The sequence below is a fragment of the Dendrobates tinctorius genome, unplaced genomic scaffold (genome assembly GCF_039654945.1).
Source record: "Dendrobates tinctorius isolate UK_male_01 unplaced genomic scaffold, ASM3965494v1 ptg000010l, whole genome shotgun sequence".
Lineage (NCBI taxonomy): Eukaryota > Metazoa > Chordata > Amphibia > Anura > Dendrobatidae > Dendrobates > Dendrobates tinctorius.
The window spans coordinates 6,126,049-6,148,765 of record NW_027361678.1 but is presented as its reverse complement, the minus strand read 5'-3'; the positions used below and the strand labels follow the sequence as shown (position 1 = coordinate 6,148,765).

At 45.1% G+C, this 22,717-nt stretch overlaps 1 protein-coding gene across 2 annotated transcripts in view; it reads left to right on the top strand.

Moving 5' to 3' along the window:
* Positions 1 to 6,346: 6,346 nt before the first annotated feature.
* Positions 6,347 to 22,717, top strand: part of PELI2 (pellino E3 ubiquitin protein ligase family member 2) — a 90,934-nt gene continuing 74,563 nt past the window's right edge. For both annotated transcript variants that reach the window (XM_073585972.1, XM_073585963.1), the window contains exon 1: positions 6,347 to 6,722. In XM_073585972.1, coding sequence (XP_073442073.1) covers positions 6,646 to 6,722 — 77 coding nt within the window. In that variant the 5' untranslated portion in view covers positions 6,347 to 6,645. The remainder of the gene's footprint in view (positions 6,723 to 22,717) is intronic.

Sequence of the window (22,717 nt, the reverse complement as noted above, 5' to 3'; positions counted from 1 at the left end):
ATAAATGCGTTTTCAGGGCACGCTTAAAATTGTGGGGATTGGGGACTAATCGTATTGACCTGGGAAGTGCATTCCAAAGAATTGGCGCAGCACGTGTAAAGTCTTGGAGACGGGAGTGGAAGGTTCTGATTATTGAGGATGCTAACCTCAGGTCATCAGCAGAATGGAGGGCGCGGGTAGCGTTGTATACAGAAACAAGGGAGGAGATGTAGGGTGGTGCTGAGCCATGGAGTGCTTTGTGGGTGAGGGTAATAAGTTTATACTGAATTCTGGAGTGGATGGGTAGCCAGTGTAATGACTGGCACAAGGTAGAGGCATCGGTGTAACGATTGGTGAGGAATATAATCCTGGCTGCAGCATTCAAGACAGATTGGAGAGGGGAGAGTTTGGTAAGAGGGAGACCGATTAGAAGAGAGTTACAATAGTCGAGACGAGAGTGAATAAGAGAAACAGTAAGAGTTTTTGCAGAGTCAAAAGTAAGAAAAGGTCGAATTCTAGAAATGTTTTTGAGGTGCAGATGACAAGAGCGAACCAGTGATCGGATGTGGGGGGCAAAGGAAAGCTCAGAGTCAAGTATGACCCCAAGACAGTGGGCATGTTGCTGGGGAGTAATAGTGGAACCACACACAGAAATGGCAATGTGGGGTATAGGTACATTAGTAGAGGGAGGAAACACAAGGAGTTCAGTCTTTGACAGGTTCAGTTTCAGATATAGTGAGGACATGATGTTAGACACAGCGTTTAGACAATCGCCGGTGTTTTCTAGAAAGGCTGGCGTGATGTCAGGAGAAGCGTATAATTGGGTGTCATCAGCATAGAGATGATACTGGAAACCAAATCTACTGATTGTTTGACCAATAGGGGCAGTGTACAAGGAGAAGAGGAGGGGACCTAGAACCGATCCTTGAGGAACCCCAACAGTAAGGGGAAGGTGAGAGGAGGACGAATCGGCAAAAGATACAGTAAAGGAGCGGTCAGAGAGATAGGAGGAGAACCAGGAGAGAACGGTGTCCTTGAGGCCAATGGAACGGAACATAGTGAGGAGGAGCTGATGATCCACAGTGTCGAATGCTGCAGAGAGATCCAAGAGAATTAGCATGGAGTAATGACCATTTGATTTAGCTGTTAGTAGATCATTAGAGACTTTAGTGAGGGCAGTTTCAGTAGAGTGTAAAGAGCGGAAACCGGATTGGCGAGGGTCGAGAAGAGAGTTATCAAAGAGATAGCGGATAAGACGGGAGTGGACCAGGCGTTCCAGGAGTTTAGAGATGAAGGGAAGATTAGAGACAGGTCTATAGTTAGCGGCACAGTTTTGGTCGAGGGATGGTTTTTTAAGTAGTGGATGTATGATGGCATCCTTAAATGAGGAGGGAAAGATACCAGAAGAGAGAGAGGTTAAATATTTTAGTCATATGACCGTGACATCAACGGACACATGATGCTGACGCCGTCTGCTGTCTTGGTCGTCATGGTTACAGGCGCGTCATCAGAGGCGGACGCAGCGCCGTATGTGACACATGGTAGGAGGGGCTTTACCTTGCTATGCCCTCGGCAGACAATGCATGTGTCACATGGTGGGAGGGGTTTTACTCTGCTATACCGTCAGCTTTATTCTTTTGTACGTAACCGTATACAGCGGCGCCAGGCTGCATCGCACCTCAATTACTCCTTCTCCCCCCTCCTGCTTCATTATGGCTAATTGCTGTATATGGCACACATCAATTTGGTGGGTTGTTATGTGTTACACACTGTGCGTTTCCATGGTGACAAGTGCCATTTTATGGGAGGGATATTAGTTATATGGCACTATTGGTTGATGTGATCACGTGTGTAAGCCTCATAACCCCATTGGTGGACTCTCTATTTTAAATACCCCTTGTTTTCTACTTCCTCTCACCCCTTGATAAAGGCCATCTCGCCGAAATGTGCGTTAGGGGGGCACGCCAGGGTGGACTCCGTCTACATACCAGGAAAGGTAATACGTATACCTAGTTTATTTATCCCTTGTTTTTTGCCACAATATTTGTATATTATATCTGTCATATTGTGATTTGGGATAATGCAATACTTATCTGGACTTTGCATACCATGCATTACTGTGATTTGAGATCACAGTAATGCAATATATTGTTGAATTATGCTACTATGCTATGTTAAAATTAATCCTTATCCCTCCAGTCCTGCTACCCTGTATGTGCCCCGTTTTGCCCATGTACTTTTTGTGGTCATTTGACTTTTATCCCACTATTTCCTTCATCCCTGATATACTTGAATAAAATTGTTTTGGTATTTTCATATACAATTGTATTGGACTTTTTTGATTGCTCCTCTTTTTCTTCATATGCAATAATCTTTTGCGATTGTCCTATTGTGTCCATCTGCAGACCCATTACATAGTATTATAACTAAATATATACATATTTTTTCATCTATTACCAATATTTTAATGGGTATTGCTTCCATGAAACTTTTATCAGGTAATAGCAATGCAGGGTATTATCATAACAGTAGCAATGATACAGGATGCTGTTTCATGCATTATATAAGAGCTGGGCAATATAACATACACAGCAGCAAAGGAGAAAGATAACTAACACACTAATGGCTGCCAGCTTTACACTCACTGAATGGACGATGCATAACTAGAGGATGCTTATAACAAACATGCAGTGAAATAACATCACAGGAGCCGAGCATGCAATGCAAACATCAAAGGGGGCTGCATTATGGCTGCTAACAGAGATGCATAACTAATAATTGCATTATCCTTACCAGAATCCGCTTGTTATAAGCAATGGTTTGCAAAGAGCTGACCTGAGCACGTGTGAGCTACTCCGGAGACGGCTGGAAAAATGGTTACATGTTGTTGACCAGGCAGAAAGAAGGGGCGGTTCTGAACAATTCACCATTTGGAGAACAGAAAATTCCAAACTTATGAATAAAAGGAGAAGGGCAACTTATGACACCTAATGGCAATAGCTGTAACAGCAATTAAAAATATCTAGCTGCACAGAATGGGCAGAACAATATCCCTTTAAGATTTGGGCATCCATTAGGGGACTTGCCAACTTTGGTTGCACTATCTGAGGATCTCAATAATTCATTGTGACCTTGCATCTGGTGGTACGCTGCTGCATTCATCATAACAGGACCACGGTGCGACCATTGCCAGAACATCAATCAGCTCTATTGTTTAGCATATGTAGAGAAAAAAAAAGTCCTAATAGAAAATGAAAACCAGCAGCAAACACTAGTCAGATGGATGGATTATGTGCAAAATTATGCATTTATTTCATATGTGAGATCATACACCCCTTCTGAGGAAGAAATCATCGAAACGCGCGTCAAGGGGTTACACTGGAACTCTCTGGACCCTGGTATTTATATATCTCCTGACTTGGACTAATATGTATATCTTTATATGATACTAATTATTTACTTTGACCTTGAGCTATGATGTGCACTTTTTGTCTCTGGATTCTCCTATGAATCACTTATTTTGTGTTACTTAATTTACCTACTATACATTTAGTATAACTTTTTTTTTTAAGTTACCATAGACAAACCACAGCATTGTCCGGCTAATCTATTTATGTCCTTTCCTGCACCTTACACTTTATTCACTAGAATTATATTTTCTATTATCGCATGCATTTGCTCACATATGAACTAGCGTCTATTCTGCATGGTGTTGTTGTACTTTATGCATAATTTTGGGCATACTCCATCCATCTGACCACTTTGCTTGCTTTCGTTTTCTGTATGGCTTGTTTACATTTCCATTTTAAGTTATTTTAATTTTGTGTTATAATAAAACTGTTTGTTCTTTATACAACTTGTGTTTGGAGGACTTTTTGTTCTGTACATAGGCTTTTTCTTGCATCACGGTCCTCCCTATTTATTATGTAGGGCGCTTTTCTGTTCTCGGCTCTATTGTTAGGTTAGAGGCACACTGGCGTCTGTGCATATACTCAGGAATCACATGCCCAACAGTGGCCGTGGTCTGGGTGGATGCCGACATATCCGTCCACCAAAGAAAAATATGCTGCAGGATGCCAAGGTGTCCCTCTGTATTAGAAAGAGAAGTCTACTGCGATGGAGGTTTAAAGGACACAGAATGGAGGTCTATGGGCATGATACATTTCATGCCGGAAAAAGCAGTGTGCACTTAGCCGAAAAGTTGCCTGTCATTGCCGCTTGCTTGCTCCATCCGTTTCTTTACTGCCTAACTGCACCTCTATAACAGCAAGTTACAGACACAAATGTTCTGGTCCTGCCACCTGTCTAACACCACGTTCACACGGTCAGTATTTGGTCAGTATTTTCCACCAGTATCTGTAAGCCAAATCCAGCAGTGGGTGATAAATCCAGAAGTGGTGACGTGTTTCTATTATACTTTTCCTCTGACTGTTCCTCTCCTGGTTTTGGCTTACAGAGATACCTAGGTAAAATACTGACCCAATATTGATAGTGTAAATGAGGCCTAAGACTTGATGTCCGGTGACCAAAGCCCTTTTCTGCTGTACATGGCTCACCGTGAAGTCTTCGCTGTCTCGTACTCTTCTTATATGTGACTTACAATCTGCGACCGAAAAGGCAAGTTTGGATTTTTTTTGTGACACTGATGTTAAAATTTTTCTTTCTTTCTTTTCTTTAGAAATTGTTTGTGAAACTTTTCAATACAAAAATTTTAGGAACAATACAAGAGATAATAAATAATTTTATTGATACAGCGCCAACATATTTTGCAGCAAGGGTGAGTGCACACAGCGCGGAATCATCTGCGGATTTTTCCCCACGGATTTGCAGGTGTTAAACCGCTGCGGAATCCACAGAAAGAATTGACATGCTGCGGATTTAAAACCATTAAATTCCATTGATTTGCATTGTACTGTACAACGCCTGTGGATACGCAGTATAATCTGCACTGTGTGAACAAGCCCTAAGTGTTGACGTGTATAGATAGTAAAGTCAATAAAAAGGTAAGACGCAGGCCCAGGAGGAGTTCGCAAGCTTACCATCCATGAGGAAATAGGGGGACACGATAGGTGAAGATGCAAAACAAATCCAGGTCATCATAAGGCCGTCACGGTCACACGTTCAGTATTTTACATCAGTATTTGGAAACAATACAATGTGCTTTATTCACCCTTCCCAGGTCTAACACCTAGTCTCCACCGCTTTTCCTGCTGTCTACTATTGGCGACGTTACATCGGCAGCGCTGCAGCCAATCTGTGAGCTCAGCAGCGGTCCGACTAAATGTCAGGAGCTTCTGAGCTCGCTCATTCGCTGCAGCGCTGTCAGCTCTGCAGACAAAAACAGACAGTGGAGGAAAAGGAGGAGACTTGGCCCTGGACCCAGGAAGGGTGAGTAAAGAATTTTTTTAAATGACCTGTGCCTTTAAGATTGTTGGGCAACATAGTGAATAACAAAAAGAACGCCAACCATCTTCCTAAATTTGGAGATAATCCTGACCGAAAAATGGGCAGCACTGTGCCCCATGGTCGCGGTCTTATTATGATACTTGCAATGTGACTATATTCATGGTCATTACTGGTGAGGGAGGTCGATGATGTCCTAAATCTGAAGCATGAGACCCATGGGTGACGAGGATCAGCGCAGATGTCATTATTTCGGATCAGACACTACAATTCTCTACACGGTCAGTCCGGTTGCGTCCTAGTGTCACGGTCAGCTCATTCATGCAGGTAAATACTAAGGGAAAAAAAAAGACGTGATTTAACCGTAAGTTATCCAATCGCGCCAGAGGACGGTAAATTACGTGCTAAATTTTCCTTGTCCGTAGCCCGCTATTACCAAATCGAAAACAGATGCTTATAGAACAGATTGAAAACAGTAATTCTACGCCTTTCCTGCGGAGAAATATGAAACAGATGTTTTTTTTATATTTTTTTTTTTATATATATTGCAGGACATGAAATAATAGTGGAAACTGAAAAACAAATAATAATAATAATAATAATAATAATAAATCACGCAGGTGCAAAGGACAGGAAAAAAAAGTCTTTGTAGATAAAAATAGAACGGCCCCTTTAAGATCTCCCGTCCCATTTTACTCTATGTTTACATAACAGTATGGACGCGTCCACTCGCTGCTCAGCCAGAGGGGGAGTGTGGGATTTAAGATTGCCGGTTTTTATTATTTTGTAAGTCAACCGCTCTTTAAATATTAAACAAAGTTATTAATGATGACGGGAAGAAGAGATAGAACGGGAGAAAAAACGATAGGGGTGGTCGGAGGATGGAAATTATAATAGGCCACGCCCCTTGCACCCCCGGGGGGAATCTGGTGTCCTGTTGCCACGGCACTTGGAGAGCAGTGGGGTTCCATTTGTTGTCTGGAGGGGGAGGAGGAAGGAGATCGGTCTGGCGAGTCATTCGCAGCCTCGGAGCAGGAGGGCGGAGAGGAGCGGAGGAGGGACCGGCAGCAGCTTGTATCCGAGGAGAGCAGCACCGAGCGCTCCCCCCGTCTCCTGAAGAGTGGAGTGTCCCGCTACCGGGAAGCAGTATCTGCGCCACTGAGGACGGAACGGCGCTGTCTCTATGAAGTCGGCCGAGCGGCTCCCCGGGGGGTTGCGTTAGCGAGTGTGGAGGGGATTGTGGCAGCGCACGGGGGATCCTCCATGTTTTCCCCCAACCAGGAGGAGCACTGCGCCCCCAACAAAGAGCCCATCAAGTACGGGGAGCTGGTGGTGCTGGGGTAAGTGCTGTGTGTGGGGGCTCCTGGGGGGCACTCGTCCTACTGACCCACTTCTCTGCCCACCCGGGCGGTGCTGGCCTGGTGCAGGGCGCTGACCATAACACCGGGGCTTCTCCCGTCCTCCGCGCTAAACTTTCCCATATTGGCGACTGAATTGTGTGCGCCAAAGCCGTGCCGGCCGCAGGGGAGGGGATTGGGAGCTGCGCCCCCGCTTATCGCAACGGCCGTCCTCAGCCCGGAGGAAAGTTCCGGAAAAGTTGCAGATAACTTTGACATTTCTGGGAATGGCGCGTGTGTATATATATAATACAGTGCTTACATGAGTGTGTAATATGACATCTAAATAATGTATACTGTATGCACACACAAGTATCTATATTCTCGTAGACGTGTGTGTGAATACTGTACAATATATACACATAGCTATACACTTACATATAGGTGTACGCTATACTATATACACATACATATGTATACTTATATACATTAGGTATGAATAAGTGTGTGTATATCTCTACTGCACAATATATACACAATTATGCACTCTTACGTATAGGTGTATGCATATACTATATATATTCGCGCGCACACACATTTATACACACACATATATATACACACAGGTGTGTAATATATACTCATGTATATGCTGTGTAATACATACACACCTGTATGTATTACACAGCATATACATGAGTATATATTACACACCTGCATATATGTGTGTGTAAAGTAATAACACACACACACACTTTCTCCTCTTGCCATTTAGTCCTCACCCCCCTGTTGCCATCTGTTTGGAGATGTTGCGCTTTGTGTAGAAGTTGCGGCGGGCCTCATTCTATACCCCGGCATTCATGTCGGTGCCGCTGTCTCTTACCCCTCACTGCGTTGTTGCCCTGCAGAAGTTTGTCTAACTCTTATCCAGAAGGGCGAAAAAATAAAAATTGCCTCTTTATTACATGCAGAATGACTCTTGAGTCTGCCAAGAGGTTCTGCAGCAGCTGCCCAGTCCTTTTTCTCTTGACCTCCCCCTTGCCATCGGGCTGGGGCAGTGCAGCTATTCATATAGCCCAGGGCTGGGTTTATTTCTGACAGCACATTGTCGCAGAGCTGGCAGCCACAGCACGTTCTGCTGGCTGACTCATTAACTCTTTCTGAGGCGGCGTTCCCAGCCGTTGTGCCATCCTGTAGCGTGGTAGGAGCAGCGGCTGGGATCCTGCTGGCACGCGGTCTTCTTCGGCCCTCTTCTCCTGGAGGCCTTGTGCATCCAGCCTTCTCCACAGTCGCTGGTGGTAGAGATGGGACGCTGCCGTCCTGAGCGAGGATGACATCAGTATGATATCATTACAGTGCACCGTGGGGCGGCATTGTCTCTGGAATCTGACTTATGTAGCAGAGCTCAGTGGGTGAACCGTCACCGTGGGTTAGGCCAGAGGTCTGTGTGGCCTGTGGTTGGTATACTCGATGGAGAAGAACATGTGGAATTTGTATTTATGATCAAACGGGCTCGTCTTTTACTGTAGTAAATAGAGCAGTGGTTGCGGCATTTTGTCTACTTATATAGCGCCATCATATTCCGCAGCGCTTTCTAGACATCATCATCGCTGTTCTCATTGGGGCTCACAATCTACATTCCCTATCAGTATTGAAGTGTGGGAGGAAACCCACATACAAACGTATTGCAGATGTCATCCTTGGTGGAATTTCAACCCAGCTCCCTGTTCACTTCTATTGAAGTCCTGACAATAGCCAAACATGCTTGATCTATTTTTTGGTGAATGTAGACACACTCTACATTCACCAAAACCTTTACCGCGATCACAGCCACCCTACCGTGGCATCACACGGCTCTTTTTGGCCATAAACTTTGGAGACTGGATTTAAAGGGAATCTGTCAGTAGGAGCAACCATCTTAGGCCATTTATATGGGCATGCAGGTCATAGCAAGCCAAACAAAATGATATCTTTATCTGCGATCCAATGTTTTATTCCAGAGAAATCCACGTTTTTCCTAATATGTAAATGAGCTGTTAAGATCTATGACATAGATCTCCCTGAGAATCTGTCCAGAGCTTTTTTTTTTTTTGAAAGAGGCATTACCTGTGTGAGACATGTAATGACTGACAGTCTGCTCTCCTGATCCTACATGTCTCACACTGATAATTTCTCCTCTTTCATGTAAAATAATCTCTGGAGGCAGATTCTCAGGGAGATCTATGTCCGGCCTAGAGATCTTAACAACTCATTTACATATTAGTAAAAAATGAGGATTTCTCTGGAATGAAACATCAGATCACAGATATCATGGTGTCATTTTATTCAGCTTCCTGTGACCTATGTGCCCATAAATACCTTTTAGCAGAGGTGATCCTACCAACAGATTCCCTTTAGTGTATGTGTTAGGAGGATCCCGTAACATGGTTGGTCAGGATTTCCCTATCGGCAGGCAATGAAAATTTTAAAATGAAAAAAGCAATTTACCTTTTCGATCTCTTGCTGTCTGATGGTCTCCATCAGTATGTGTTTACTCGTCCATGCTGCATCCAATCACTGACCTCAGGGATCGTATACTGCAAGCAGTGATGGGTTACTGGCCCAGATGATAGTATTGGGTTTGGGCTCTGGTGCTGCGGCATCACCTCCTTACATTATAGAAGCACTATGAACTAAAACTGAGATTGGAGTTTTAGGCTGTGTGCACACGTGATTTTTAAGCGTTTTTGCCACGAAAACGCTTAAAAACCACATACAGAACGCACTCCATGCATTCCTATGGCATTCCGCACATGCTGTGCTAATGCTGCGATTTTTTTTTTATTTATTTTTTTTTTTCCCGTGGCGGAATTGCATCGCAGAAAAAAACGCAGCATGCTCATTCTTTTTGCGGAATCGCCGCAATTCCGAAAAGAATTGCCGCGATTCCGCACCCATAGGAATACATGAGATCCGCTTACTTCCCGCATGTGGCTATGCCCACCATGCACAAAGTGAGCGGCTCATGTGCGGATGGTACTCACGGTCCGGAGGAGAGGAGACTGTCCTCCAGGCACTGGGTACCATATCCCTGTAAAAAAAAGAATAAAAAATCAGGTTATAGTCACCTTCCGGCGTCCCGCGCAGCCTTCCCAGGCCTCAGCGATGCTCCCGTTCCCAGTAATGCCTTGCGGCAAGGACCTGTGATGACGTACGATCTTGCGAGACCGCTACAGTATCGCGGGACTTTACGTCATCAAAGGACTCCCAAGGCATTACTGGGAATGGGAGCATCGCTGAGGCCTGGGAAGGCTGCGCGGGACGCCGGAAGGTGAGAATATCACGATTTTTTTATTTTTAACATTCTATCTTTTACTATTGATACCGCATAGGCTCCTCAATAGTAAAAAGCTGCTCACACTTGTCAAACACTATGTTTGACGAGTGTGACCAACCTGTGACTCACATTCCAAGTGATGCTTCAAATTGCTTGGAAAGGGCTTGAATTTCAAACGCAAAAATCGCTGCAAAAACGCGGAAAAAGACGCAAAAAAACCTGCACGCTTTTCCTGGGAAGAAGTGTTTTTTTTTCTGCATACGTGGGCACATAGCCTAAAGGGGTTGTCCACCTATTTGTCCATTTTTGCACTATTTGTCTCGTATAGTCTCTGTATTCCATAGTCGGCCACAGTATCTCTAATCAGATATGTTGGGGACCTGATTTTGAGTAGGTTACTATTATATAGGTGTGACGGGTTCTCCTCCTGCTCTTGTTAGTGCAGCTCTCCGGTCCGTACAATGGCCGCTGGTGGGAGAGCATGTGACCACACCTGTCCATCAGCCTTGTCCAAATGAAAACCTCACATGAGAAATCTGCTTTTCTATTGGAGGAGGCTGCTTGACAAGTCTGGTCACATGCCCGTCCTCCAGCGGCCAGTCTACAGCCACCAATAGGCCGTGTAATACAGCAGCTATAGGGGGCAAAACTTGTAATGTAACACAATTGCAAAAATGATTTTTAGCCCCAATTGCATGCATTTAAGTGAGAAAAAATTGTTGCTAAAGATGGACAGCCCCTTTTAACCCCTTAATGACAGCCAATACGACTTTTTACTGACCTGAGATATGAGACTAGCATCCCCATACAGGTGACAATCCAGCAGCTGTCGGCTGTACACTATAGCTGACAACTTGCTGCATCAGCCACGCTCAGTGTTGGTACCGTCCATACCTGTTTAACCCCTTAGATGCGGTTGTCAATAGTGACTACATCATAGAAATGGTTAACAGAGTGTGGGGGACTCCTCTTTATCCCCATCAGCACCCTGAGATCATGATTGCGTGGTCCTGATGTTTTCCTTGGCAATTCACAACCAAGTAGCAGCTTTCGAGTCTATCGGCAACAGCGGCCTCTTTAGGAGTTACCGACATTAAGGGTATGTGCACACATTGCGGATTCTGCTGCGGATTTGGCTGAATCCGCAGGTAAAATGGCCTGCAGTTTTTGTTAAGATTTCGCCTGCGTTTTTACACCTGCGGATTCCTATAATGGAAGAGGTGTAAAAACGCTGCAAAATCCACACAAAGAATTGACGTGCTGCGGATTCAAACCCGCAGCAAATCTGCGCGGAAAAATCTGCAGCATGTGCACGGCATTTATTTTACATAGAATATAATGGTACTGTACACCGCAGGAGAATCTGCTGCGTATCCACAAGGCCAAATCCACTGTGGATCCGCAGCAGAATCCGCAACGTGTGCACAGACCCTTAAGGCCCCGTCGCACTCAGCGATATCGCCAGCGAGATCGCTGTGTGTGACGTGGTTCAGCGACCTACCCCCCCCCCCCCCTGCCGGGTATTGCTGATCGCGCTCCATCGTCCTGGGCCGATTTTTGATAGCGCTGGCCAGCAGGAGACCAACTATCAGCAACGCTCGTTTCCAAGGTAAACAGCGGGTATCTAAGGGTACCGTTACACATAGCGATGCACCAGCGATCCCGACAACGATATGGATCGCTGGTGCATCGCTAAGTGGTCGCTAGTGAGCTGCCACACAGGCAGATCTCACCAGCGACATCGCTGGGGTCGGGGGTCGCTACTTACGTGTCAGATGAGGCGATCCTGCGTCCTCCCGCCCGCGTCCACGCGTCGCTCGTTGGTGCCACAGGAAGCCCAGCAGGAAGCGCCTGACGAGAAATGGTCCAGGAGCGTCTCGCGCGACCAACGATAAGCAGCGGGGGAGCCGGTCGGAGGTAAGTATCACACATAGCGATATCGCTAGCAATATCGCTGCAACGTCACAAAGTCGGTGACTTTACAGCGAAATTGCTAGCGATATCGCAGTGTGTAACGGGGGCTTAAGAGCAATGTGACAGCTCACCAGCGATCAGCTAACGATGTCCCAGCGATCCCATCCACGTCGGATCGTTGGTGGGATTGCTGGGACATTGATACGTTTAACAGGTCCTTTAGGTGGTAAAACTACACTTTTTCATTCCTGCTATACCACTTTGCTTTAATTCCTGAAAATCACCTGAAGGGTTAATAAACTTCCTGACGGCAGTTTTCAATATGTCCAGGGGCGCTGTTTTTAAAATGGTATCACTTTTGGGGTTTTCCAATATACAGCTCTGGCAAAAATTAAGAGACCAATGCAAAATTTTCAGTTTGTCTGATTTTTCTCTTTATAGGTATACTAGCTAAAGAGCCCGGCGCTGCCTGGGCATAGTAACTAACTACGGTTAGGCTGGGTTCACACGTAGCGGAACTCTTGCGGAAATTACTGCAAGAGTTCCGGAATTCCATTCCGCGGGAAAATTGCATTTTAAATTTCCGCGATTTTCCGGAATTGCTAGCGTTTTCCAAGCGATCTGGAGCATCGCTTGGAGAACTGATTGACAGGTTGGTCACACTCGTCAAACACTGTTTGACGAGTGTGACCAACTTTTTACTATTGAGGCCGCCTATGCGGCATCAATAGTAAAAGAATGTAAAAAAATAATAATAAAAAAAAAAATATTGTTGTTCTCACCTTCCGACGTCCCACGCAGCCTTCCCGCCTCTCTCCACGCTCCCGGTCCCAGTAATCCTTTGCGACAATTACCGCGATGACAGAGGTCATCGCTCGCAAAGGCTTACTGGGACCGGGAGCGTGGAGAGAGGCGGGAAGGCTGCGCGGGACGCCGGAGGGTGAGAATAACAATATTTTTTATTTTAAATTCTATTTTTTACAGGGATATGGTACCCAAAGCCCGGAGGACAGTCTCCTCTCCTCTGGACAGTGGGTACCATCCGCAAAAGTTCTGCTTACTTTTCGCATGGTGTGCACAGCCACATGCGGAAAGTAAGCAGAACAATGCATTCCTATGGGTGCGGGATCGCCGCGATTGTGCAAAATTAATGAGCATGCTGCTTTTTTTTACCGTGAAGCGATTCCGCCGCGGTAAAAACTGCAGCATTAGCACAGCATTGCGGAATCCCATAGGAATGCATGGGATGCTTATTTTTCGCATTTTCGCGAAAAATCGCACAGTTAAAACCGCCGCGGAAATGCGAAAAAACGCAACGTGTGAACTCAGCCTTAGTTATAACAAATTATAATGTAAATATATATATATATATATATATATATATATATATATATATATATATATATATATACATACATACATATACACTCACTGGCCACTTTATTAGGTACACCTGTCCAACTGTGTGTTAAGACTTAATTTCTAATCAGCCAATCACATGGCGGCAACTCAGTGCATTTAGGCATGTAGACATGGTCAAGACAATCTCCTGCAGTTCAAACCGAGCATCAGTATGGGGAAGAAAGGTGATTTGAGTGCCTTTGAACGTGGCATGATTGTTGGTGCCAGAAGGGCTGGTCTGAGAATTTCAGAAACTGCTGATCTACTGGGATTTTCACGCACAACCATCTCTAGGGTTTACAGAGAATGGTCCGAAAAAGAAAAAAAATCCAGTGAGCGGCAGTTCTGTGGCCGGAAATGCCATGTTGATGCCAGAGGTCAGAGGAGAATGGGCAGACTGGTTCGAGCTGATAGAAAGGCAACAGTGACTCAAATTGCCACCCGTTACAACCAAGGTAGGCAGAAGAGCATCTCTGAACGCACAGTGCGTCGAACTTTGAGGCAGATGGGCTACAGCAGCAGAAGACCACAATGGGTACCACTCCTCTCAGCTAAGAACAGGAAACTGAGGCTAAAATTTGCACAAGCTCATCGAAATTGGACAGTAGAAGATTGGAAAAACGTTGCCTGGTCTGATGAGTCACGATTTCTGCTGCGACATTCGGATGGTAGGGTCAGAATTTGGCGTAAACAACATGAAAGCATGGATCCATCCTGCCTTGTATCAACGGTTCAGGCTGGTGGTGGTGGTGTCATGGTGTGGGGAATTTTTTCTGGGCACTCTTTGGGCCCCTTGTTACCAATTGAGCATCGTTGCAACGCCACAGCCTACCTGAGTATTGTTGCTGACCATGTCCATCCCTTTATGACCACAATGTACCCAACATCTGATGGCTACTTTCAGCAGGATAATGCGCCATGTCATAAAGCTCGAATCATCTCAGATTGGTTTCTTGAACATGACAATGAGTTTACTGTACTCAAATGGCCTCCTCAGTCACCAGATCTCAATCCAATAGAGCATCTTTGGGATGTGGTGGAACGGGAGATTCGCATCAGGGATGTGCAGCCGACAAATCTGCGCCAACTGTGTGATGCCATCATGTCAATATGGTCCAAAATCTCTGAGGAATGCTTCCAGCACCTTGTTGAATCTCTGCCACGAAGAATTGAGGCAGTTCTGAAGGCAAAAGGGGGTCCAACCCCTTACTAGCATGGTGTACCTAATAAAGTGGCCAGTGAGTGTGTATATATATATATATTCAAGACAAAAGGGCAGCACTACCAAAATAATACAGCAGGTGCAAAACCTATTCAGCAGTGTCCAAACAGCCAAAATGACAAAAGGAAAAAAAATAGGCAGCACTCAAATTAAATGTGAAAAAAGTGGATACTTTACTGATCCTCAGATGGCAACGTTTCAACGGTGACCCGTCTTTGTCAAAGACGGGTCACCGTTGAAACGTTGCCGTCTGAGGATCAGTGAAGTATCCACTTTTTTCACATTTAGTTTGAGTGCTGCCTATTTTTTTCCATATATATATAATCTGAGTGTATAGCCCTGCCGAATCCGCAGAGCCACATTCACTATAATATCCCACATCATCCCGTCAGCCAGAGCTACCGGACTACTACCCCTAATATCCCACATCATCCCATCAGCCTGGGGTCAGAACCAGAGTGCTGAGTGGAACGGTCCTAACTTCCATACCGGGGATCCCTTTAAGAGAGTCCTGGCGTCAGAACCAGAGCATTTGAAGGCAATTGCCCTGACTTCCATACCGGGGATCCCTTTAAGAGACCTTGGGGTCAGAACCACAGTGCTGAGTGGAATGGTCCTAATTCCATACTGGGGATCCCTTTAAGAGAGGCCTGGGGTCAAAACCAAAGTGTTGGATGGATTTGCCCTAACTTCCATACCAATGATCCCTTTTAAGAGAGGCCTCGGGGTCAGTATTAGAGCGCTGAGGGATTTGCCCTAACTTCCATACCGGAGATCCCTTTAAGAGGGAAGATGTGCCTATGGGATGCAGGATGTGTGTTGGGTATATGGGCACGGGAGGGGGTGAATCATTTGTGATTTGCTCTCTGCTCCTTTCTGGGGGGCAGACAATGGCTGGGAGATTATGTTCCAAGGGATGCTAGATTTCTCCCACCCGGTCAGGGTCTGCTGAGGTGTTGTCGAGTGGGAAAACTGTTGCTCATAGCAACCAATCACAGCTCAGCTTCTTTTAAACAGCTCTGGTGAAATGAAAGATGCTTCGTGATTGGTTGGTGATACACACATACATTCAATTTTATATATATATAGATTTTTGAATTTTATATTTTTAAGTAAAATGTAAATTGCTCTTTTATTCTATAAACTACTGACAACATGTCTTCGAATTTACAAGCACTAAATTTTGTATTCATTTTCAGAAAATGAGAAATGGTCAAAATAGTAAAAAATGCAGTACTTGCAGACCTCAAATAATGCTATGAAAACAAGCTCATAATCATTTAGAAACAACAATACTAATGTTTTAACTCAGGATGAGTTCAGAAATAAATATTTTGTGGATTAACCGTGATTTTTAATCACAGCTTTCATGCGTCTTGGCATGCTTTCCACCAATCTTTCACACTGCTTTTGGGTGACCTTATGCCACTCCTGGTACAAAAATTTAAGCAGTTCTTCTTTGATGGCTTGTGACAATCCATCTTCCTCTTGATTACATTCCAGAGGTTTTCAATGAGGTTTAGGTCTGGAGATTGGGCTGGCCATGACAGGGATTTGATGTGGTGGTCCTTCATTCAACACATTGATTGACCTAGCTGTGTGGCATGGCGCATTGTCCTGCTGGAAAAAAACAGGCCTCAGAGTTGGGGAACATTGCCTGAGCAGAAGGAATCAACTGTTTTTCCAGTATAACTTTGTATATGGCTTGATTCATATGTCCTTCGCAACGATTAACCTGCCCAATTCCAGCTTTACTGACGCATCCCCAGATTATCACCGATCCTCCACCAAACTTCGCAGTGGGTGCAAGACACTGTGGCTTGTACGCCTCTCCAGGTCTCCGTCTAACCATTAGATGACCAGGTGTTGGGCAAAGCTAAAAATAAAACTCATCAGAGAAGATTACCTTACTCCAGTCCTCTATAGTCTAATCCTTATGGTCTTTGGCAAACTTCAGCCTAGCTCTCCTTTGCTTCTCATTGATGAAAAGCTTTTTTCTAGCTTTACATGACTTGAGCCCTGCCTCCAGGAGCCTGTTACGAACTGTTCTTGCCGTGCACTTCACCCCAGCTGCCATTTGCCATTCCTTTTGTAGGTCACTTGATGTCATCCTGCGGTTGCTGAGTGACATTGGAATAAGATGAGTCATCCCGGTCAGTGGAGAGTTGTTTTCACCCTCTGCCGGTCTGTAACTTTGTTCCCAATGTCTGCTGCTTGACCTTGTTGTAATGGACTGCCGCATTAGAAATTTTAAGGATGGAGGCAACATTACGCTCCCTGTATCCCTTTGCTAGTAAAGCCAGCATTGAGCCCTTCTTTTCCTCACTCAAGACTTTTATTTTCAACTCCTTTGGCATGGTTAAAAGTTATTTTTTCATTCCTATTACTTTTGGGATATTGCTAGCACTTGTTTTGCCATCCAGCTTGTCCTATTGCAAGAGGATTGTGAACACCACAGTACGGTTTTTTATACTTTCCTTTGTTAAATAAGATATGGTTCAGGTGATCACCTAATCAGCACATTAAGTAGAATGAGGTGTACTCTGGTTGGAATTCAACTGACACTGGAATGGAATGGCTGTCAGAGAAGATGATTTTTATAAAACTTTGCAGTGGTCTCTTAATTTTTGCCAGAGCTGTATAGTAGCCCTAAAGTCACTTAAAACATGGATGGGTCCCTAAAAAAAAATAAATTTTGTGAATTTCCTTGAAAAAAATGAAAAATTACTGCTACATTTTTAAACCACCTAAAATGCTAACAAAATAAAAGAACATCTTACAAATGGTGCTGATGTAAATCAGGCATGTGGGAAATGTCACTTATTAATGTTTTTCTGTGGTATCACTCTTTGGATTAAAACGCTTTGTGCTGCGGGAACATTGCACCTCCACCATGTACAGACTGGAGGGAACCTGGAGATGACATACAGGTATAGACTATATACAGGGGCAGATGACATACAGGTATATACAGGGGGAGATGACATACATGGGGAGATGACATACAGGTATAGACTATATACAGGGGCAGATGACATACAGGTATATACAGGGGCAGATGACATACAGGTATATACAGGGGAAGATGACATACAGGTATATACAGGGGGAGATGACACACAGGCATATACTATATACAGGAGGAGATGACACACAGGTATATACCATATACAGGAGGAGATGATATGCAGGTATATACTATATACGGGAGGAGATGATATACAGGTATATACTATATACGGGAGGAGATGACACACAGGCATATACTATATGCAGGAGGAGATGAAACACAGGTACAGTTGTGGCCAAAAGTATTGACACCCCTGCAATTCTGTCAGATAATACTCAGTTTCTTCCTGAAAATGATTGCAAACGCAAATTCTTTGGTATTATTATCTTCATTTAATTTGTCTTAAATGAAAAAACACAAAAAGAATTATCCTAAAGCCAAATTGGATATAATTCCATACCAAACATAAAGAGGGTGGACAAAAGTATTGGCACTGTTCGAAAAATCATGTGATGCTTCTCTAATTTGTGTAATGAACAGCACCTGTAACTTACCTGTGGCACCTAACAGGTGTTGGCAATAACTAAATCACACTTGCAGCCAGTTGACATGGATTAAAGTGGACTCAACCTCTGTCCTGTGTCCTTGTGTGTACCACATTGAGCATGGAGAAAAGAAAGAAGACCAAAGAACTGTCTGAGGACTTGAGAAACCAAATTGTGAGGATGCATGAGCAATCTCAAGGCTACAAGTCCATCTCCAAAGACCTGAATGTTCCTGTGTCTACCGTGCGCAGTGTCATCAAGAAGTTTAAAGCCCATGGCACTGTGGCTAACCTCCCTAGATGTGGACGGAAAAGAAAAATTGACAAGAGATTTCAACGCAAGATTGTGCGGATGTTGGATAAAGAACCTCGACTAACATCCAAACAAGTTCAAGCTGCCCTGCAGTCCGAGGGTACAGCAGTGTCAACCCGTACTATCTGTCGGCGACTGAATGAAAAGGGACTGTATGGTAGGAGTAGGAGACCCAGGAAGTCCCCACTTCTTACCCCGAGACATAAAAAAGCCAGGCTGGAGTTTGCCAAAACTTACCTGAAAAAGCCTAAAACGTTTTGGATGAATGTTCTCTGGTCAGATGAGACAAAAGTAGAGCTTTTTGGGCAAAGGCATCAACATAGAGTTTACAGGAGAAAAAGACATTCAAAGAAAAGAACATGGTCCCTACAGTCAAACATGGCGGAGGTTCTCTGATGTTTTGGGGTTGCTTTGCTGGCACTGGACTGCTTGACCGTGTGCATGGCATTATGAAGTCTGAAGACTACCAACAAATTTTGCAGCATAATGTAGGGCCCAGTGTGAGAAAGCTGGGTCTCCCTCAGAGGTCATGGGTCTTCCAGCAGGACAATGACCCAAAACACACTTCAAAAAGCACTAGAAAATGGTTTGAGAGAAAGCACTGGAGACTTCTAAGGTGGCCAGCAATGAGTCCAGACCTGAATCCCATAGAACACCTGTGGAGAGATCTAAAAATGGCAGTTTGGAGAAGGCACCCTTCTAATATCAGGGACCTGGAGCAGTTTGCCAAAGAAGAATGGTCTAAAATTCCAGCAGAGCATTGTAAGAAACTTATTGGTCTGGCCCATTTTTGGAGTTTTGTGTGAAATGATCAATGTTTTGCTTTTTGCTTCATTCTCTTTTGTGTTTTTTCATTTAAGACAAATTAAATGAAGATAATAATACCAAAGAATTTGTGTTTGCAATCATTTTCAGGAAGAAACTGAGTATTATCTGACAGAATTGCAGGGGTGTCAATACTTTTGGCCACAACTGTATACACTATATACAAGAGGTGCTGACACACAGGTATATACTATACACAGGAGGAGATGATATACAATAATTTACTATACACAGGAGGAGATAATATATAGGTATATACTAAATACAGGAGGAGATGATATGCAGGTATATACTATATACAGGAGGAGATGATATGCAGTTACAGTGCCTACAAGTAGTATTCAACCCCCTGCAGATTTAGCAGGTTTGATAAGATGCAAATAAGTTAGAGCCTTCAAACTTCACACAAGAGCAGGATTTATTAACAGATGCATAAATCTTACAAACCAAAAAGTTATGTTGCTCAGTTAAATTTTAATAAATTTTAAACATACAAGTGTGGGTCAATTATTATTCAACCCCTAGGTTTAATATTTTGTGGAATAACCCTTGTTTGCAATTACAGCTAATAATCGTCTTTTATAAGACCTGATCAGGCCGGCACAGGTCTCTGGAGTTATCTTGGCCCACTCCTCCATGCAGATCTTCTCCAAGTTATCTAGGTTCTTTGGGTGTCTCATGTGGACTTTAATCTTGAGCTCCTTCCACAAGTTTTCAATTGGGTTAAGGTCAGGAGACTGACTAGGCCACTCCAACACCTTGATTTTTTGCCTCTTGAACCAGGCCTTGGTTTTGTTGGCTGTGTGCTTTGGGTCGTTGTCTTGTTGGAAGATGAAATGACGACCCATCTTAAGATCCTTGATGGAGGAGCGGAGGTTCTTGGCCAAAATCTCCAGGTAGGCCGTGCTATCCATCTTCCCATGGATGCGGACCAGATGGCCAGGCCCCTTGGCTGAGAAACAGCCCCTCAGCATGATGCTGCCACCACCATGCTTGACTGTAGGGAGGGTATTCTTGGGGTCGTATGCAGTGCCATCCAGTCTCCAAACGTCACGTGTGTGGTTGGCACCAAAGATCTCGATCTTGGTCTCATCAGACCAGAGAACCTTGAACCAGTCTGTCTCAGAGTCCTCCAAGTGATCATGAGCAAACTGTAGACGAGCCTTGACATGACGCTTTGAAAGTAAAGGTACCTTACGGGCTCGTCTGGAACGGAGACCATTGCGGTGGAGTACGTTACTTATGGTATTGACTGAAACCAATGTCCCCACTGCCATGAGATCTTCCCGGAGCTCCTTCCTTGTTGTCCTTGGGTTAGCCTTGACTCTTCGGACAAGCCTGGCCTCGGCACGGGAGGAAACTTTCAAAGGCTGTCCAGGCCGTGGAAGGCTAACAGTAGTTTCATAAGCCTTCCACTTCCGGATGATGCTCCCAACAGTGGAGACAGGTAGGCCCAACTCCTTGGAAAGGGTTTTGTACCCCTTGCCAGCCTTGTGACCCTGCACGATCTTGTCTCTGATGGCCTTGGAATGCTCCTTTGTCTTTCCCATGTTGACCATGTATGAGTGCTGTTCACAAGTTTGGGGAGGGTCTTAAATAGTCAGAAAAGGCTGGAAAAAGAGATAATTAATCCAAACATGTGAAGCTCATTGTTCTTTGTGCCTGAAATACTTCTTAATACTTTAGGGGAACCAAACAGAATTCTGGTGGGTTGAGGGGTTGAATAATAAATGACCCTCTGAATAAACTTTTCACAATTTAAAAAAAAATTAAACAAATAACATTCTTTTTTACTCTTCGCCACGACAGCACCCACTGGAGGTATCGGATCCGCCCATTTGGAACAGGAAACCCTACAGGAAAGATAAAAGGGGCGGTCCGCCTTTCCTCCTCAGTTTTGGTTTCCTGTTCCAAATGGAGCAGGATCCTGCAGGATCTTACCTGGGCCATGCATCCGCCTGTGCGGTCTCCTCGGGAACGGCAGGGGCTGCGGTCCGGAAGCAGCGTCGGGGGAGATTCCGTTTGACGACTCCCCCCTCGTCTGGTGGCATAACGGTGATGACCGGGTCCGGGGAGGGCCGCCCGGTCTTACCAGGGAGCGAGCCGGTCTGGCATCCGGAGGCAGAACACCCCCCCCCCCCCCCCCATCGGTGGGGATACAGCGTGGGAGGTGAAGCCATGAGCGCGCGAACCGCGCGTGTGAGTAGCGGTGGCGCAGGAGCCGGCCGGTGCCCGACGCTCCTATACCCCGGAAGTAATGGTTGAACTTCCGGGGTAGGATGGCGATGACGCGGCGCATGCGCCCTGACACAGGGCGACTTCCGGGGGAACGACAGGAGTGAAGATAAAACAGCGCTGCAACGATGGAACCATGTCGTCCCCCATGGAGTCGCAGGCCCCAGCAGGGGATTCAGCTGGGGGCAATTCCACCAGGGACCGCAGCGCCAGGACAGAGACTGCCCGCAGGAGCGAGGCAGCAGAAACCAGATCCAGACCGTCTCAGCCATCCGACCCGGTATTAAGCTTCACTGGGTGAATGTGCAAAGTATATACTCTACCTATTAAGCTAACCTCCTCCCCCCCCCCTCTCTTTACCTTTGACCTCCCACTTCAGTCAAAGAAAAAAGAAAAAACTAAACATAAAGAATGCGCATTATGTTCAGAGCCTCTCCCTGACTCCTACCCCAAAAAACTCTGCAAACAATGCATGAAAGAGACCAGGCAGGGGTCGACGATGTCTTCTAAAGATATCCGAGCCATAATTAGGGAGGAGATACAAGCCATCAACCGCGCCAGCACTCCCTCAGAGTCCAGTCATAAGAAACAGGTCGTTGTTAGTTCAGAGTCAGAGGAAGAACAGGAGTTAAATTCAGGCTCCGCATTCACGTCCTCATCGTCATCCTCGGAGATGGAAGGACGCGCATGTTTTCCACTGGACAGCGTAGATAACCTAGTAAAAGCGGTTAGAAATACTATGGGGTGTGAAGAGGAAAGGGGAGCCCAAACCGCGCAGGACATTATGTTTGCGGGATTGGCAGAAAAAAAGAGGAGATCATTTCCGGTGATACCGGCAATTAAGGACCTCATCAAAAGAGAGTGGGAAAAACACGACCAGAGGGGTTTTCTCCCATCAGCCTCAAAACGGAAGTATCCGTTCACTGATGAAGACCTATTGAAATGGACTAAAATACCAAAGGTGGATGCCGTCATAGCCTCCACTTCCAAACAGACCTCGATCCCGGTCGAGGGCGCAGGATTGTAAGCAGACACATTAGACCAAAAGGCAGAATCTTCGCTCAAAAGGTCCTGGGAGTCCACCACCGGGGTATTCAAACCCGCAATAGCCAGCACATGTACTGCTAGATCAATGCTGGTATGGCTAGATCAATTAGATCAGCAGATCAAGCAAAGAGTGTCAAGGGAGAAACTGCGTGCAGCCATCCCGTTGATAAG